General features: G+C 45.8%; 1 protein-coding gene across 4 annotated transcripts in view; it reads right to left on the reverse strand.

Annotated features, from left to right (window-relative positions):
* The window catches only part of FGFR3 (fibroblast growth factor receptor 3), a 56,741-nt gene that overhangs the window by 33,224 nt on the left and 3,087 nt on the right, over nucleotides 1–20,430 (reverse strand). For all 4 annotated transcript variants that reach the window (XM_065660940.1, XM_065660933.1, XM_065660930.1 and 1 more), the window contains exon 3: nucleotides 1,518–1,781. In XM_065660940.1, coding sequence (XP_065517012.1) covers nucleotides 1,518–1,781 — 264 coding nt within the window. The remainder of the gene's footprint in view (nucleotides 1–1,517; nucleotides 1,782–20,430) is intronic.

Consider the following 20,430-nt stretch of genomic DNA (forward strand, 5'->3'; position numbering starts at 1 on the left):
ACTCATAATGCTGTCAGAAAGCAGGTTCAGGTTACTCGCTTGTTCTTAAGCTGTTATTAGCTATTATTAGCGAAGAGGAAAAACACAGGGGCTTAAACTTTTTAAAAGCAGAGGATTATCAGCCCTTCCACTATTAAAAACAATTTCTCACTTTACAAACTTTTGGGGCTGGCAGCTGTTTCATTTGAGCGTGTAACCAGCTGCCCTCTTCTGCCTCCCTGCTGCCCCTTGAACTCAAAAGCATTTAAATGTCACTTAAAAAAAGAAGAGAAAGTAACGTTTCCAACAACCTGCAGTTCCTTGGATAGTTCCAATAATCGTACCTAGTTAAAAGAAGCCTTTCAAGGGCCAAATACTCCTTTAACCATTTAATTGATATGACCTTGAAGCATTCACAGCAATCTCCAGTAACATTCAATGAAAAGCAGATGTTGGTGGAGGCTCACTGAAACGAGCGTTTATTCTCATGCTGGTTTGATTCTCTCACACAAAATCCTACTTCTGGCATGAGAAAGCCCCTTATGGAGTGGATGTGATTTACAAGCACAAACATCTCTGTGTTTGGTTTTCAGACAGAGCCCCTCACTTTCTGAGGGAACTCAACTTTTGAAGGCAAGGACCTACTGTCCTGGGGTGCTTGAAGAAGCTCCAACAGTTCAAGGGCAAAAGAAAGTTTTCAAAACCTTAGATCTAAGGGGCTAGTTCTTCTGAAAATTCAGGCTTTTCATCTGTGTGATCAGGAGGTTTTCTATCTGCTCAGTGATGAGAACCCATTTACCAATGCAGCGGCCTGAAATCACAGAGACAATCTTAGTGCCAGCCATTAACTACCTGAGAACAACAGCTTTTTCTGGCACATTCTGTTAAGTGATCCAGGCTTGGACAGCTTGTAGCTGTTCTCTCCTAATCACGGAAAACACGGCCCAGCAAATGACAGCATGCGCTTTCCTAACGCAGCACTTGTTTGCAATACACGAATTCCAGCAAGTCCCTTTGATGAACCACATACATGGGACATACACAGCTTACAGATAAACTACTTCAGAAGCAAACTAGTAATTTGTGGTAACTGGAATGGAGGGAAGAGATTTATCAGCTATGGCAGAGAAACAATTTTCAGGAACCTCCAGCTTTTACATGCAATTTTGCCACTGATTTGTCACATAAAGTGGGAAAAGTCACTTAACCTCCCTGAGCCACAGTTTTGTGCTCACTCACAAAAGACTTCAAAGGCACATGTAGCACTGCATCTATTTGAGTGTTAAGGGGGATTTGGGGTTTAATCTGACTAGCACTGTTTCTAAGTCTCTCTCAGTACATCAAGCTTTAACATTTGGTATGGACACACAAGCATTCTTCCATTGGTTTGTTTTGCCAGTCTAATCAGTGCCAGGAGTTACCAGGGAGGTAGAGACCTACCAAGTACGGACAAACACCACAAAGCACCAGCTGTGTTGAACATGTGGAGGCACAAAAGTAAGCATAAGTCACTGAGAGAGCTGTATTTCTGCACGTACCTGTAACTCTGACTGTAAAGTTTCCCAGGACCTCGTTGGAATGCCTTGGCTTGCAACTGTACAGCCCCGAGTCATCATATGACACATTGATTATCTTCAACAGTTTTTGTCCAATATGAGTTCTGTTGGTAGGTGCAATCCCGATACCATCTTTAAACCAGAAAACAGACACAGAAGAGCCTTGGGTGTTGCAGGAAAGTTCAATGGTATCTCCACTTCCAAACACCAACTCTTCCAGAAAGGCGGTCTCGCTCCTCAAGTATTCTGCAAAGGGAGAAAGAAATGGGAATGAGTAAATAAGAGCAGATGTCAGAAAACAGAAAAGCTGTTAAAAAAGAAATGTATTTTATGTTTGCCTGACTGATGCTGCCATGTGCCCGCACCTCTTCCAAAGACAGCTGTGCACACCATAACCAAGTAGCTGATCTACAAGGAAGGCTTCAACCCTGTAGTAACCAAAACACGGCCATCACCCCACCAGGTGCATCACAACAATCAGAAGAGACCTCTATATGCAGGGTCATTGCAACACCTGATGTTGGGGGGGGGGGGGGGGGGGGGGGGTGTGACCTGGTAGATATTCAGTGTGTGCTGCAAAGTTCACTGTTCAGTCTCTGGATCTCTTTATTCCTATTGCGTCTGTGCACAACTGCACAAGACCCATGACGGAGGGGATACAAGGAGGAGAAATAGGGATAAACCCATTTCTCAAGTGACTCTGGGTGGCCCAAAGGCAAACTCTATGGGATGAAGGAAACAAGGAAGGCTGGACAGAAGATGCAGGCTGGAATGGCTAAAATAAATGAACCCACCACTAGCTCCCTGCTGCACCCTCTGTACAACAAAGAAGTGCAAACCCACAGACTGAGCATGAAAGCTTAAATCCCCATTTCTTTGGTCTATCTACCAGCTGCAGCAGTTTGTTCCTGATGTACCAGAGTGATGACAGTGAACTCTGCCACACGGTGAAGAGTCTGTTACACCATAGGATAAAGACACAAGGAAAGGCTCAGGCTCAAAAGTCTCCTCATGGAGGAATGTGGGGTATGCTGAAAGTCTGGTTTTTGTGTCCAATGGTCCTCAGGCTCATTTTAGTGACATGTAAACTCATTCTTGACATTGAATGGTTTATTTATCCTTTCTACCAGTTTAATAAGGAAGAAATAGCTCTCTACAGCTATCTTCAACCCAGCTAGATCAACAGCAAGACTGCTGTTCTCACCACCTTGTATTTGCTAACCAATATTTCCACTTGGCATTGCCCCATCTCTATCTTCTGGCTTACACCAGCTCTGAGTCTCTGTGTTCCACTAGGCAGAAGAGTCTTGGTTTTATACAATATGTATCACGTGGAATCCTATTCCACAATGAAGGCACTTTGATGCTACGATTACATGATTAGCAAGTAAGAAGTAATTCAAAACAGGTAAATCTGAAGCTAATCCTACAATCCAGGTGGCCTGAGTTGATCTCTGATAGTAATGCAATATAGATAGAGATCCTAATTTTGCAGCTTAAGCATATTCATAGACTACAATTTGACTGTGAAACCAATGTAATTACAGCAGGCTCTGAATACCTGAGGATGTGGCATTGGCTTCAAGCTGCTCTTCTGCCATTAACTGCAAGAGTTGGAGAGTTTTTAAGAGAAAAATGCTTTGCTTTTCTTGTCGAGCAGGTTTTCATTCTTGTGGAAATGTAAAAGTTATAAATATCAAAATGTTTCAGTCAATAGCCTTGCAGGGTAGAAATGAAGAATCCCAGGGGCCCCAAGATGTGGTATTTCATGGGAGGTATCGTCTCACAGGAGGCAAAGCCCACACTCATTGGGGTTTCAAAGAACTTTTGCTCTGATACCCTGGCAGCATTTCCAACTGAAATATTTTCGGTTTTGGCCAGAATGTTGTGGTATTCCTACAGTCAAAGGTTGAGGGTGTTGGGTTTTTTCCTTGTAATGAACAGATTTTCCCTGAAAGCATACACTTTTAGTAGAAAGAAAAAGAAAATGGAGCCCCAGCATCTCCTTATCAGACCAGCACTTGTTGAGACACTATATCCTCGGGGAAAATATGGCTGAGAAACATTCTGGTATAACTGTTCCTTTCAGGTTTTTTCCTTCATTCTTCTAGACTATAAGGATTTCTTTCAATGGTACCAACTTTGGCTACCAGTTAAAAAGCCCTGTGTACACCTCTGTGCTAGCACGATGGGTACTGATCTTCCTTCGCTTGTTGACTCTGATGGAAGCTCTTGCTACTTTCATCTACTGGAAAACAAACCCCATGCAGCTGCACAACCCCTCCATACAAAATACACAGGTCTGCTCAAGATGTTTGCCAAATGATCAAGACTTGTGTATTGGCTTTTGTATCACAAACCTACCAAACAGGAACAAGCCCCGACTAAGTACAAACCAGAGTGCACTGTTCAGCCATTTAAATCACTCTTTTCTGAAAGCCATATTGAACTTGGGTTAGCAACAAAGTGACAAACTGATTTTATAAAACATTATTAGGGAATGCTGAAATAAAGAGGAAATTCAATTTGGGCTCAGAGCAGAATGACTGGGATCTGAAGCTTCTTCTGTGGGAAGGAGCATCGTCTCTTGTTTCTGACAACTCTATTTCAGCATCTCTGCTATCAGTCCTTCCAGCAGATAGAGTGATACAAAGTTCAGTCCTCAAGATACATAAATGCAAAGTCCAGTCATAGTGACTTTATTCCTGCTCACTGGCAGTAGTATCTAGAAAGACAAAGTGGTGAAAGGAGAATGTTACTAGTGATTTTAATGTCACTTCTTTAAACAGCTGTTCAAATTAAAGTTTATATGCTTATGGCTTAAAAAATAAACAGGATCCAAACTGGAGACCTCCCCAAAGCACTTAAATGCACATTGAGGTGCTTAAGTACTTTGCCTAACTGTGACTTGGAAAAATAAATTTTACTCTTATTCCTCACATAGCTTTTAAATATGGTGATAAATCCAAAAGGGGACACAGTCTCATCTCTTGCTGGCTGAGAACAGGTGGAGTTTAAAGCAGGGAACCAGAACTCACATCTCCTACTGGGTGCCCAGAGCCCACCACCTCCTTCCTGCCTTCCAGCTGCACATGGCTGGTGTTTCCAACAACTCCTCAACAAGAGGCACCAAGACATCAAGGAGACATGAAGTTGCCCCCTCTGAGGCCAAGCATCGCCATCAGACTGACTTGCAGAAGTCATGGGTGTTTTAGTTACTGTTGAACAGTGATTACACAGCATCAAGGCCTTTTCTGCTCCTTACCCCAGCAGTGAGCAGGCTGGGGGTGCGCAAGATGCTGGCAGGGGACACAGCCGGAACAGATGACCCCAGCTGACCAAAGGGATATCCCATACGGTATGGTGTCATGCTCAGCATGTAAAGCTGGGTCGAGGAGGGGGACATTTGGAGTCAGGGTGTTTGCCTTCCCAAGTCACTGTTATGCACGATGGAACCCTGCTGTCCTGGAGATGGCTGAACACAGGAAGTGATGAGCCAGTTCCTTGTTCTGCTTTGCTGGTGTGCGTGGCTTTTGCTTTACCTATTAAACTGTCTTTACCTCAACCCACAAGTTTTCTCACTGTAATTCTTCTGCCTCTCTCTTCAGTCCCACCGCAGCAGAAGCGAGAAAGCGGCTGTGTGGGGCTGAGCTGCTGGCTGGGGTTAAACCACAACACATCGGGATAAATTACCGGGGGTAAACTCACATAGGGATTACAGGAACCCACTCCATCACTTGACAGCAAGGCAGGGATTAATGCATTTGCTGCTTTAGCAGGTTCTTAGAGAGAAGTAGACAATCGAGGTTGTGAACTCCCAAGATATGACTAAAATTTAACCATTTATTAGTTCAATCCAAGCAGCAATGAGCTGAAAATCACCAAGAGGCGCTTCTGATGGAGATCAGCACTCGTAGCATTATCAACTGCTGATCGCAGCAAACACGCTACAGAGAGAGACACATTTTAAGCAGTTCAGAAGAGCAAAAAGGCAGCAACTAGTCAGGAAGCACCTTCTACAATGAGAAGCAGCTGGCCCAGCAATGTTAAAATGCTTTTGTATGTATTCACTTATAAGGATAAGATACTTCATCTCTGTAGCTGCTTGGCTCATCCCAGTGATAATTCACTTTCTGTGTGGTTCACAGCTCCAAGTGCTTAAGTGTGTCAGTATTTCCATCAGATGTCTGCTCCTCTCAGACATCAATACTTGTTTCTGGCTGAGCCTGGAAGTGTTTTACTTTGGTTGTAGCGCAGCAGCTCTCAAGAACTGTGGGGGGATATGCAGTTATATACATTTTAGGCACCAAAGGACAGAGGTGGAAGGTGATGGATATTCTTGGGCTGCTTATGGCCCCCCCAAAACTCCAAGCCAACCTAGAGCCTGGTTGGTGCCCTCCTTGGTGTCAGAGACTATTTCCAGGTCCTGTGTCAAAAAGCATGGGGGCTGCTACTGGGCAGCGAAGGCCCATCCTGCCTATGAGCGGCTCTATGAGATGGGGAACCCCAGGGCCCCACACCATGTTGGAGGGTGCTGAGTCCTGGATCCAGGACATTCTATCCAGTTGTTTCCCTTCATCTGTGTTTTTCTTCCTGGAATAGATTCCCACGATTCCACTTTTCCAAACATCAAAGTACTTGGGAGGCTCCCAAGGGTCTGCTCAGGTGGGAGCATCACCATCATCCTCCTCCTTCAGCAAGCATACCGCAGCTGCGGCACATCCACCACACAACCAAAAACATCCCACTACAAAGGGCTCGAGAGGCACACAGCCTTCAGTCAACTATCAGCAAGATATTCCTCACCCCACCCTGAACTCTGGCAATTCCAGAGAGGCTTTTTGGGATTGCTTCAGAGCCCAGTGCTGGAATGGAATAAGAGTCTCCTTTCTAAGAGGATCATATTTTCCCCTTTTCAAGCTGGACAAGCTGCATTTGGCATGTTAACAAGCAGCAAGATAGCAGCACTCTGTGTATTTCTCTCTTCAGGTTAACTCAAAGCTGTTTCTTGTTCTACGCATTTTATTGCACCAAATCCACTGTGACAGGATATATTACAGGATCACAGGGAAACAACCATGCCAGAGCTTTCTCCTGTTGTGTCTGGTATCCTGTTCCCAAAGGGATCATAGTCACAGCCACTGAGTTGGTGGCTAATTGCTGGAGGGATGCAGAAACCTCCAGCATCAGTGAACAAGGTCATGATGGCAAACAGCACATAGACTTAGACCAGAACCATGTCCTCTATGCATGCGTAACCCTGGTTTAGTTTAAGTGTCCCACCTGTATTAATAGGAGCCTATAGTATTATTCACCCCCTACAACAGTGTTCTTCCCAGCACCTCTGTGGCTACTTATGAGATACGGCTGCTTCCCCAGCTCACCTCAGGACTTCTGCACCAGGAAGAGCAAACCCCATTGCCCAGAAGGCAAATAAAACACTTCTCTTGCCGAACGCTATTCACTGGGACATACCTTACTTTAAAAAGCAGCCAGGAGGAATGACAAGCAGCCCCAGTGCCACCTCCCTGCAAGCACCCTGCCATGCCTCTGTTCCCTCTATCTCCCTACAGGCAGACAGGCCCCGGGGGCATATTGGAAACCACCAAACCAGCCCCAGGCTCTGCACTGAGCAACAGCCCTGTGAGAGGCAGGCATGATAAGATCATGGGATTGCCTGCTTATCCAAGTACCTGCCTTCTCAGGGCAGATAAGATCAAGGGAACGGCCCCTACAGCAAAGGGAGCTCATCTACAGTCACCACATACACCCACTGCCCTGTGGGAGCTTACGGGGTAGTTTTGATATGTGGATATTTGGTGGTGCTTTATGCAAAGCCTCCTCTCCTTTCTGCAGCATCCCTCCTGGCTCTGGCTCTGCTGCCCGAAAAGCACATCACCAGCCTGGCACAGCAAAATGTAACATATAATACATACATAATATTATATATACTATTTTATGCTTATGATATTGTCTATAATACTTTAGATATATAACTATTACATGAAATAGCTATATCCTCTCTTCTCTCTTCCCACTCTTTTCTCCCCTTCCAAGGTCAAGCCCCTTTTCAGAGCACACTTCCCAGCACCAGGCTGCAGCCACCCTGGGAGGAAGGGGCTCTCTCTAGCAATCACAGCAGCATGGGATGCTTTGCCAAAGCAGTGTCATTTCCTGAAATGGTGTTCAGCTGGATTATCTCCCCTGAGTCGTCGAATCAGCTAAGTTGGAAAAGACCTTTAAGATCATCACATCCAACCGCTACCCCAGGGCTGCCAATTCCACCCCTAAACCCTGCTCAATGGGGCTCATACCACAGCGAGAATAAAAAATATCTGATTGCCTCTGTAAAACCCTAAACCATGATCAGGCACTGTGACTTTAGGAAACCACCCCTGAAAAGGGTTTGCCTCCATCATTTGAAGACGACACTTTATCTTTCACTGGTTGCACGTTCCCTTGGCAGAGGAGGGCTGGTTCTGGAAAAACTTAAAAGTAGCTTTTCTAATAATAATGCAAGGTAAACTGCTTATTACCACAGCAGTGGCCTATGTAATTGTTACCAGACAACGCTGCTTCCAAAGATGCAACGAATGTGCTGCACTCTATTACCACCCAGCGGGGTTTTTACTTTAGGTCTGTATTAGGAGGAAAGCAAACTTCTTTCCTAGCAAATTAGCAGAACAATAACCAGGTTTAGTTCTATCATATGCAGCTTGCTTCATAAACAAGAGATTATGGAAAGGAGAGGAAAAGAAATCTCTAGTGTTTAGCTTGGCTATCCCCGACTTTGGAAGAGCCTCTAGAATGGAAAAAGCAGATGTTGCAAATCTGCCTTATCTAGGGAGCAACTGTTGACTCTGTTGTGCAAATCCTAATTTACATCTGCATGAAAGGTTTCAGAGATTAAATGGCATTCAAGGAGGAATATTAGCTTTTCTCCCTCCCTCCAGCCCTCCTTTGAATGGATTTACTACTGGCAATTAGCTTTCTGTTCCACCGGCCAAGTAGAAAACAGGATTCATGAGGACTCTACAGTATCCTCCTTTTAATGGACTGTTTTCTCAGATCACCCAATTCAGATGCTGGGAGTTGGAAGAAGAAATAAATCGTCACAAAGCTAAAACAGTTACAGAAACACTTTGGCCAGGAGGATTTCCTTGTGGCACTTGGAAAGCCCTGAGGAGAGAAAGGAAACACAACAGGGAACAAATCAAAGGGGTCTCCTGGCTACACCCAACAAAAATGGGAATGTAAAACCCAGGAGACACAAAGCCTTGGTTGCTGCTGAGAGCCCAGAGCTTGTCCCAAGGACAGCCTTTGGCTGGGGCTTTGCTGGCTTAAGGCAACAGGCAGTGATGGGGAGTTCTTAAAATCTGGCAAGACTGTGCAATCAAGTATTTTCCTTGGTTCCCCACTCAAAACACCAGAGGGAAGGCAACCACCACCTGTATCTATCTACCTGTCTCACAGCTCTGCATTCCTTCAACAGAAATAGAAGAACTGATATGAAACATCCTCTACTTCATCAGTGGTCCCCAAGGACAGGGAGCAGTGGAGGAGACGCCAGGCAGCACGAGGATGCTGAGGTCTCCACACTGTGCTGCTCCATGTGTCCTGCAAGAGCTCCTGGTTCATGCTGAATCACCTAGAGGATTCCACCATGCAGATGGTTCCTGCTGTCCCTGTGCTGAAGCCTTTGTGCTTTTCTCCAGAGGGGGCTATCAGTGAGCTGTTATCACATCTCAGCAGCCCAGGCTTGCAGTGGGGATGACAACAGTCCCAGCCTGGCACGTGGGCGAGTGCATCCTTGCAGCCACATGTCACACAGCCCTCTTCACCCAACCACAGTGGCCAAACGTGGTCAAGGCAGAGTGACAGGACACCCATTGGGCTGAACCTAGGAGGAGCACAAGACACTGTGCAAATCGGTCGCCACCCTTTTAGTGTCTGCCTCTGAAGAACAGTGGCCAACTTGGCCCCAGCTTTTGCACAGCTCAGCAGGGGCATCTCAGCACATAGATCCCACCATAAAGTGGCTGATGTTTTACATTCCTGCTCCTCATGCATGAGGGTGTCCAAGAAACCTCATCGTTGCAGCAAGCAAGCAGCTGCCACAGCCCCTTTCCAAAGCCAGTGGAGACAGCTATGGAAACTGAGGTAGAGACTGAGGGCTTCCCAGCACCCCAACGGACTGGGCAAAGCTTGTTCCCAGCCTCCATTGGAGCTGGACTGAGTCTTATGACCAAACCTATGCTCTTCAGCATCAGTGCACCATGCCATCCCTCCTGCTTTGCTGGACCAGGTTACCCAGCAGGTTTTTGTAGGTAACATGTACCAAGCAATTAGCACCAAGAATGACGGATTACACAAGTGAGTGTTCCACAAAGCATAAAGAAACTGAAATTTTGGAAATACTTTAAAACTTCCTGATAAATCCTTAAAAGAATCAGCACACCTTGCTGAGTAATCCCTTTGAGTTACTTCTTCTGGGCTCCTCCTCTACACCCACATTTCTTTCCTAAAATCCTTCAAAAATTCATTACTTTGGGGGGTTTGACCTCCAGGGTGGGTTTTCAGCTATTCAGTGAATTCTAGCAAAACACTCACCATCTCTTTAGCGCTCTTGTAGATGAATTTTTAAGCAGTACATAAGGCCCGTAAGTTTAGCTTTACATCATATGAACTTTAAAGAGATGCGAAGACCTTTACAAAGGTCCCTTCACAATTCCCAGGCAGGCCTGGCCCTCGTAGTTACTTGTGATGCTTTTTTGGTACTTGTGATGCTTGTCTGAAGCGGGCTTTGAGATCACATGGCATCAGAAGAAATCTGCCATAAAGCCCCAACCTTTCCCCTTCGGTTCACAGCTATGCAGCTCCCAAATCCCAGCTCCTCTGCATTTCCCTTGCACTTTTAATGCGCGCTCCTCTAATCTTCATTTAATGCAGGCAGCTGGCTGCAAATACCCCCGAACAATGACTTTAATCCTAAGTATCCTGAAGCTCCCCCTTCCTCCCTGCACCAAAACTGAAGGGGAAAAATGAAAAGAACAGCCTCATGACAGCAAGATGGAGAAATCCAAGATATCCACTGGGCCAAAGGAGCAGAAAGACACAATGAGCTAAATTTTGCCTGGTTTGCTAATTAAAAACGGAAGCTACCCCACTCTGCAGCCAAGGCGGGAGATGGGGGGAGTTTTCATGCTATTCACAAAACCGGCTTCCAACTGGGACCATATTCACTCCCCATTAATTGTCATTCCAACTACGAGTGTCCTAGTTTCAAAATGAAAACTGCCCTCCAATGCAGCTCGTGAAAACTAACACCAGTGCCGAGGCATTAAACAGAATTTATTGATTGCATTTTCCCACCCACTAAAACTTTAATAAGCATTAAACCTCAAACTCCTGGCCCCGTTTCCTCCCTCTACCCTCTCTCGCCATAAAAAGGGTCAGGCTCCTCTGTATGGAGATTAGGACTTAATGTTTGGTATTTCTTTATGAGCCTATCAATTGCCTCTATTTCAGGAGAGGGAAGCACATCTCAAAAAAAACCCCATCCTCTTGTACGCGAATTAAGAGAGGGCAAAGGTTTAGGGTAGTTTGGGTGGGTTTATTTCCAACTGATTGTGGGGTTTAGATATATGGCGGATCATGTTCACGTGAAGGAAAAGGAGTAAATATTGCCCTTTTTGCAAGTTTCCCTTGAGTAACGTAAAATGGTACTTTTCAAAGATCCCCGTTTCTCAGTAATAAGACACAGAATTTCCAAGTCTTCTCTGCTGGCTCTTTCCAGCTGTGTCAAAGGAAAACCAAAACAATCTGGGGGCCGCTCTGTCTGCGTACTTAGTAAAGAAAACAAAGGTCAAACATTTGAAATGCAAAGGTCGGTGATTAAGCCCAGAAATCCATATCTAGGCATCAAAATGAATAGCCAGATTTTGAGAGTGCTGAAGCGATTTAAATGCAGAGCCCGACCTGGCTCAGCATCTTTCAAAACCAAGCCTGTTATTTCAGCGCCTCAAGCAAGATTTAGGTGCCAGGTACCCAAGCTGGGAGAAGTTTAACAGTAATCTCCTTTCGGGAAGCCTGATCCACTTTAATCTGAAGTCGCGAATGACAAATGGGTTTTGTTATTTAGAAAGCACATCTAACTGAAGCTGCAACACTTTGTCCTTGTGCTAAACTCAAGTCTTATCCTTATTATTATTATTAGGAGTTGGGAGAGATAGTGAAAGAAAAGTAGATGTCAAGAATTCCTTTATTTCTCCTCTTTAAAGAAGGCTGCTAAAGGGATTAGACAGCTTTGAGTTCACTGCTCTGTTAAATCAACCTTACAATATTTTTTCAGCTTGTTTGACTTGCTGTTCCTGTATACATTTGTGTTTTCACCTTTCTCCATTCAAATCCCATGCTTAGCATTTGTTCTGTGCTTCTCACAGGAAACTTGGTCAGTTCTTTATTTGTATTAAGTCTACTGAGTTATAGAAAACAGACTTGGAAAACAATCCCTAAATTAGCAGGACTTACCAGCTTCCATGCATACGCGCACACACACAGGGCATCACATACCATCCGACCCAAACACAGCGGTTTATCATTTCCAGCAGCAACAGCAGGGCATCAGGTTCACCAGAATGGACCTTTTAATGGTCTTCTGCAACCATATCTATTACGGTGGGGTTTGGACTGCACGTAATAAATTAGGAGAGAGTTCAAGGAAGTCATGCGTGTCTTGGTTCCCGCTGCCTTCAAGCAGTTTTAATGCCCCCCAAATAATCATCTACAAACTACTACGCTAGGCTCCCGTATTACCAGAAGGAGGTTAGATGCCCCTGTACACAGCTATCTTAATGCTGCTGTAAGGAAATGTAGACCCTCTGCAGAGGGCCCTCTCCAGTGTCCTGCAGCAGGACATGGCTTGTCCTACCTGCACCAGCGACCTTCCACTTTTGTACACCTGCCCTATCCTCTACAATCTGATTTTATCAGCTTTTCCCTTCCTTCCCCACCCCCCCACCCCCGAACACTTTCTTCTCTCTGAGAACAAGCACCCAGATGGATGCTGTTGTGACAGCAGGGATGGTCATTGCAGCAGGCAAGCCAAGGGAGAATAGAACAGCCACTTCTCTACGGCAGATAGAATATATGTATGACAAAAAATGAGCCCAGCAGCCACTCACGGGCTGGGTTTGTCTGAAAGTCAGGCACAGAAGGAGGTTGTTCAACCTCCTCGTGTATTTGTACCTATCCACACTGACATATACACCCATAAATGGAACAAGAGCCGTCCACAGCATTCCAGCCCCTCCACTCCCTTTCTGAGGGTGGGTGGCTAATGCAGGGGCATCCCATCTTCCCACCTGCCCCGAGACTCCATGCGTTGTTCCTCCAACTGTTCTTTTTCATCCCTAAAAAGACCGGGCTCAAGCAGTGGGTGAGGTTATTCCTGCAAAGACTGCCCTGTTTGTCCGCGCTTCATTTCCTATGCACTGGGAGAAGGGGGACAGAGGGGAAGAAAATCTCCACTCCAAGCATTTACACTTATTTTGAAAGCACCTGAGGAGGTTTCAGGCCCTTTTTTCGCCAGGACTAACACATTCCACCCACAAGATGACGTTGTTCGGGTTGTTGAGGGCTCCTCACAGGAAGGATTTACGTTGTGTGGTCATCAGACCCAGGCAGACAGCTCAGTTTCTCAACCTATTGTAGGAACCAGTGGAAGGTACAAACCTGCCCCTTTTTGCCCCTGCACCAAGGGAGATGGGGCATAGGGGAACACCCTGCTGTCTGCCCCTCTGTTGTTCTCATCCCTCCATGAAGACTTTTCCCCCCACATCCCCTGATGCCAACAGCCTACACATAAAAATGAGGCAGAAAACTCATTCCTTCACTAAATAACAACACAGGTTGGAGTCCCAGTACAACCCATAAACACTTTCTAGGAGTTATTTTCCTTTTTGTCTGGGCATATTGCAAAGCATTTCTGTGGCCGGAGGCTTCAGGTTTGGGTTTCCTTTGCCTCCGTGTCCAAATAACTGCAATACTAATTGAGCCACTGGCCAAAAGAAAACTGTGACCCTTTCGTCCGATGTTCGCATTTGCTCCTGCATCTCTCTCTGCTCTAGCTGGAATGAAGGGAAGAGAAGGTGTTGCTGTCCAGGTGCCCCCTCCAAGATAGCCAAGGCCGAAAGTAAGCTTGAGCGTCTGTAACACTGTATTTACTTAAACGCCACAGTATCTACTGCATTAATACTGTAACCCAGCTAGAATGGGAGCTGAGAGTAAAGGGGGGTGGCTTTACCCAGTATCCTCCAGACCAATGCCAGCATTCCCCAATAGCCGCTTATACACTTGTTCCCAGGCCAGAGAAATCAGGAGAATGGAAAGCCTGAAACTTGTTTTTTATGCTTAATTACAGATCTCAAGCGCCTGACATCAGGCTCTCATTCATTATGCTTTTGATACTGATGCCGAGCTGGAAACAACGCTTTGCTCTCGCTCATCACTCACTACGTTCATGAGTGTTGTAACTCTGAAGAAGGTGGGTGATGGATTTGTAGCAACTTGAGGCAGGGATGCAGAGAGGACACCATCTGCTGTTCCTTACTGCTGGCTTTTTCCTTCCTTTCTGTAATTAATCAATGCACAAATTGGGAGGGCAGACTTTTCCTGCAGCCTCCTCTTCCCATCACCCCCGCAAAGCAAAGGCTAAGGACGCATCAGGGGTGCTGCAAGGTCTAACTGCTGCCCTTGGAGCGTGAAGCAGCATTGGGGCCGGTCAGTGGGAGTGCTGGGCTCCCAGCCCTGCGGCGCATCCCACCTGGGGGCCTCCCAGGGCCCAACACACCACACACAGCAAAATAAAAAGAGGCTTTTTGAGTTTTCCCTGGAATAAATAATAATGCTTTCACAGAAACCATGCATAACACACCGGCTGTAAAAATTCATGTGGTTTTTCCTTCTTCCCCCTTCCCCCCGCCCCCCCGCATTAACTCATAGCTCATCTCTTACGCAGTAAATACCAGCTAATTTATGCACCTCCATTTACCAGCCCCCCCACTTGAATCCCCAGCCTATTAACATAACTATTTAAACTGGACATGTTTTCTCAAACATTCTTCTTTCATAAACTGCCAAGTGACAGTTGTTTACTGTCAACAGGCCTGGGTACTCCAAGACAGGGAGAAATATGCCCTTTCAAAAGGCAGATGTATCGGCTACCAAAGGAAGATTAAAATCTGGTGTTTTTCTCTTCTCCCTCACCAAAAATGCTTTATTCATAGAGATACACATGATACAGATCAGGAGAGATGGTTCTATGCCTAATTCCAGTCATTCTTTTAATTAAAGACAGGCTCATGGAGGATTTATCTTTGGTTGCACATGCTGGTTGTCAGGGCACACTCACAATCTTCCCACTGCAACTAGTTTTTCCCCTTCACTTTTAGCTCCGATACCCCCCATCTCCCAAAGCACACCTTGGGGAATCAACAGGCTCATCTTGCACAGATCCTGCTACCGGCTAGGAACAAAACTCTTGCCTTGGGGAATGTATATAGACAAGTTATAAAAACCTAAACGAAGATCAAATCATCAGCTAGCTCAAGACCTACAGCCTCCAAACAAGCTGCTCAAGTATTTTGCTGGGAGGAAATTTCTTCTACTTGAGTCTTGCACATGAAAGAGGGGGGTATGAAAAAAACAAACTCCAAATCCTCTGAGAAAACTCCTTTCTCCCCTGCTTTGACAGCCCATAAAGTGCCGGGAGAGCTCCTCACCGGCTCCTACCCCAGCGCAATGGTCTCGGTGCAGGAAAAGCCGGCTCGGCCCCGGCTCGCTGCGGACCCCCGCAGGGGATTATTAACACTTTCCCCGGCGCATTGTGCGGCCCACAGATCACAGCACTAGGGGCTAATGCCGGCCGACACTGATACAATGGCAATAAGGATGGCGCATGAGCGCATGGCGGAGGGCACTGCGGCTCGGCTCCACGCAGGACTTGCGCCAGAGTGATGGGGGGGCCAGGGCAGTGACCATCACCGTTGCCTCGGGTCGTCACCGTCGCGTTTGGCCTGTGATGCTGCCACCGGTTTGCACCAAAGCCGCAGTTATAAAAGCCAAGATGGGAAGCGAAGGTCTGCCTTACAGCAGGGTGAGAGGAACGGGAGGTCAGAGAGCCGGCTCCAGGGATTGCCCCCATGAAGCAGCACCAGGCATCTCCCCACCCCCAAAGCGGGGAGCCCTTTTACTCTCTGAGTTTCCTCTGCTTGTTAAAATGTTTGGATCATTAGAAAACTTCCCAAACAACCCCTGCTTATGCTAAATAGCTGCTCCCACCACGATCTGTGAAGGGCTTCAGCCTGCTCCCTTGGAAATCAATGGGGGCTTTTTGCTTTGGATTCAATAGGCGCAAGATCAGGACCTCATTATTATTTTTACAAGACTACAAGCAGCAGAGAACAGCGAAACCCCTAAACAAAGCAACAACCCATAGCCAAGCTTGCCATGAAGGATCTTTACAAGCTCTGCCAAGCATCAAAGTAAAATTAAAAATCCAATTCTTGGGAGCTTATCAGAGTTTTTTTGACAGGGAATGCACAAAGTCGATAAAAACTGGTCTCATCATTAGGGTCCAGGAACTTCTCCCATAGCTCACACTTCCTCAAAAGAAAAGCCTTCAGAGATGCTTATTTTGCCTTCCCCAGGGACAGTAAGAGGAGATAAGTAGTCAGTCCAGGGCGCTGCAGTTACCCTGCAGCACCCCACGGAGCCCTAAACAGAAACAGCCTCAGGACTTCCCATCACCTTCTCTGCCCCACGGCCATGATGAAACCCCACCAGTCCCTCTGTCGAGCCACCACCAACACCACCAGGGACCAGACAGCTCCAGGATACGGGTCCTGCTACGGGGACCATGTCTGCATCCCATCTCCACGAAGGCCAAGACATCACCTAGCAGTGATCTGGTCTCCACAGCTTCACTGACTTAACTACATCAGCTGAAATAGTTCAGTGACATTTCTTGTGAACAGCACAAGGTAGTTTGGTACAATAAAGACACAACAATAAAACACTCAATTTTCTACATTAAATGAAAACAAGCTGATAAATACTTTCATCAGTTATCAAACAGCAGGAGTTGGGAAGCCAGCCTTTTGGGTCTCTGGCATGCCATAGTGCGCCTGTTATTTCCTTTCCCTAAATGCCTTATACTTAAACGAATGAATGTAGGAGGCTTGCCTCCTTAGGTAAAAGGAAAAGAGGGAAAGAAAACCCAACCAACACGCTGCCATGTGTCAGCTTGGTATTTCCAGGTAGTTCAGTAGTGCACAGTACAATCCCTGGGTGCAAATACAAACGCTGGGGTCCTCATGCTGTGGCCTTCCCAGGGAAGAGTGCTTTCAGCACGCACCACAGCCTGCAGAACTTCCCTTGCTTGCAGAGAGTGATCCTAGACTTCGTCCTTTCCTCACCCGAAAACTTGGAACCCTTCTCACTTCTGAGTCATTAACACTTTTAACCCCTCACAACCTGCAGAAATGGCACAGCCCCAACATCTCACAGATGCTAAGCGTGTAAGCACATGGTAATTGTTTTGCATACAGTTCTGCGTGATAAAGAAATCTCCTTCCAAGTTTTAATATCGCCTCTTTATTTAACCAACTCTTTATCTTCCTCTGCTTTCTAGATTTGACAAAGCAAGGCCAGCACACGAGACCTACCTCCTCCTCTGCAATAAATACCACACCTTTTTTAGATGAGCACATCTGAAACTGAAGCAGTTACTGGAGAAAGGTTTTCTTGCTCAACTGTGCTGCTGTATTCTTCATTAAATGAAAAGCTTTGCTACATTGCATAAGCTGAGTGTTCCAGGAATAAACAAAAAGTTAACTTCCTGGCTAGTCCCTATCCACCTGAATGCAACACCACCCCCCACCCCCCCACCCCCCCCCCCCGAGAGCCTATCAGAATAACAGGGCAGGTTTACATCTTATTACCTTTCACATTTTAACTACTAAGTTTACCAAAGGTTTTACTCAGCTCGTATCTCACAGTTCTTGTTTGCTTTTGATATCACAGAAACTTCCTGGTCATTCAAGCCAAGGAGCAGATACTTCAGGGGTAAGCACACCAGCAAGACCGCATTCACCGCAGGAATAAAAGCCCTTCTTCACACATTCAGGGCTTTAAATCATATCTGCAGCACTTGGCAACCTGAGCTGTGAGCGTATCAGAAAGGGGGCACCGGGACAGTCAAAGAAAAAGTACATATTTCTTTACAAGATCCCCAGATAAACAGCCAAAAGAGCAGCAAACAGTAAGCTGATAAGCTCTGTAGGAGGCCAAGGAAAAGCAGTCAGGGTGTAACAAGGTATTTAAGGTGCCTTCGGTATCGTACGTGTCTTCAGACATGGGTTTAGCTCAGCGTTTGCAGTAGGGGTGCTATCAGATTTACTCGCCCCTAACAGCAGGGACTGCCCGCTTCCACATACCGTGAATGGCTTTCCTGAACCACAGTCCCATTTGCTGCAAAGAAAAGGATGTGAGGTAAATTTTTACCAAGCCATCATCCTCTCTGGCATCCAGCCTAGTACATGGAGGAGAATAAAGTCTATTAACTAAGCAGTATTAAAAAGAGATGAAATGGCAAACACCGAAACATCAAACCACGCTATCGAATGGCTTGGAGGGTGCTGAGTCGGCAGGCAACTTCAAGCTAGGGTTTTGGGTTTTGGTTGGGTTTTAAAGGATCAGAAAAAAAAACCCCAAAGAAACAGGTATGGAGAGCCAGACAAGCTCCCAAGACATAGGAGAAGTTACAAGCATGCAGTACACTAGGAAAAAGGAGAAAAAGCTACTCAAACAGGGAACAGATTCAAGTCTGTTTAATTGATTGTCTGTGTATCAGGTTCAGCACAGCTGGGAGAAAGTCACCAAACCGGGAAGCGAATTTCACTTCTATTTTTAGTAGAAATATCTGAATTTGCAATATTCCTGCTGGGTCTACCCCACATATACTGAAAATTGACAAAAGCTAAACTATGGCAGTCCTGGGGTAACGGTTGGACTTGATGACCTTAAAGGTCTTTTCCAACCTAGTTGATTCTATGAGAACCACACAGCCACTTGTCCACCTATTCTGAAGTCCGAGGGCTCACACCCAGGCTCCTGCACTGGACCCTACACACTTCAAAGACCAGTCACAGAAACCCACCAGCAGGCCATGCCCTAAAACCTTAGCTGAAATTACAGTTCAGCTAATGCCTTCAGTCACAGCTCTGTGTGCCAGCTGACAGATCACTGTCACAGCTTGGTCAAATGCTTTTGTAAAATGGAGCTTTAATAACTGCTCAGAAACTGGGCTGATTCCCTGTCTTTTAGGGTCTCCAAGTGAAACAGCAGATGTACGCAGTAAATTTTCAGGGAGGACAGCTTTCTAAGCACAGAGCTGGGTGTCAAAGTTCACTTTTATTGACTATATTTTAAGAAGAAATATTTTCTTTCCCAGCCTTATAAAGGGGGGAAAGTCCTCCTCCAGCTTCACACAAGATTTCAGCTTTGTCCAAGCAGCAGACTGGGTCCCACTGGATGGAAATGGGCCATATGCAGCAGTGACGCAAGACTTCTTTAGTGTTTGCCCAGCTTCCAAACCCATGCTCAGGCAGGCTTTGGGACAGGTACGCTTTCCCAAACAGCACTGAAGATTTGCTGGAGGGAGTCATAACAGTCACTGTGCTGGTCAGAATGGCTTGCCTTAATTGTGTGATTTAATTAGCAGACCAACACTTCACTATACCATTTTCAGATTTACTTTCATCACGTTCCCTACTCAGTGGTTGTTAATAAAGTCTTAATTAAAAGGAAAAAGAAACCCTCAGATTTAATTGGAGTGACCCTTGTCAATACGTGCAGAAGACCTGATGTTATACAGCCAGTATCAAATATATTGAGTCTGTCTCTGCACTGGAATGGACTTTGTAGTTCACTATTTGCTAGTTAAGAAATAGATTTTTATGTAAGCCATATTTTATCATCCTTTACTTATGTCCTCTTATTTTATCGTTCAGTAAAATATATTGGCCTCAACATTAAAGATTTAATTTTTAGCTGTTAATGAGAACAAATAGATCAACTTTTAATCTCAGAACTGCATCGCTCATAGCTGCCCACTGAATCTAAAGCATTTCTGGTCTCAAGCAAAAGTAGGAAGCACGATCAATATATCAAAGACTCTTTTCAGAGGGTTTTAACACACAAATCCCAAGGACGGCTCCAGGAATGGTTGGTGACATTTGGGGCTCACTGCAATACCTCTTTAATTTCCAGGTGAAATTTGAAATGCTCAAACACACAAAGCAAAGCGATGCAGATCACCGTACACTACACCTTGGACCCATTGCTGGGTGCTTGTCGAAAGGCTAGGAGAGCCTGGCTGCCACCAGCTTCATGAAGAGTGACATCTCAACCAGCATATCACCAGTTCTTCCCAAGCACAAAAGTCATAGGAATTGGTACATGCCCTCCCATTCAACCTCAGCAAAATCCCGAAAGAGCCCCTTTTCCATTCTTTTGGCTTGAAATCTGCCTGTGCAGTAACTCTTGAGTGACAATTTGACTCCAGTGCTGCACAAGGGAACTTCAGTTCCTGCTCCTGACAGATTGGGAGAGCTCTCCCCTTCCCGCACAAACCTGCTCAGACATTAGTGGCTCTCTATGCAACTCTTTCAATGCACGCAGACAGCTTTAGCAGCTAACTAGTGCACTACGAATCCTAAGGAGCCCAGAAATTCCCTTTTTCCACGTACACCGTATGCAGACAGACACACACAAACCAGCCACAGGAGACATGCCGGTTATCTGAAGTTTTTAAAAGCAAAACTCTCCTGTTTCA

The sequence above is a fragment of the Lathamus discolor genome, chromosome 1, assembly GCF_037157495.1.
Source record: "Lathamus discolor isolate bLatDis1 chromosome 1, bLatDis1.hap1, whole genome shotgun sequence".
NCBI classification, from domain to species: Eukaryota; Metazoa; Chordata; class Aves; order Psittaciformes; family Psittacidae; genus Lathamus; species Lathamus discolor.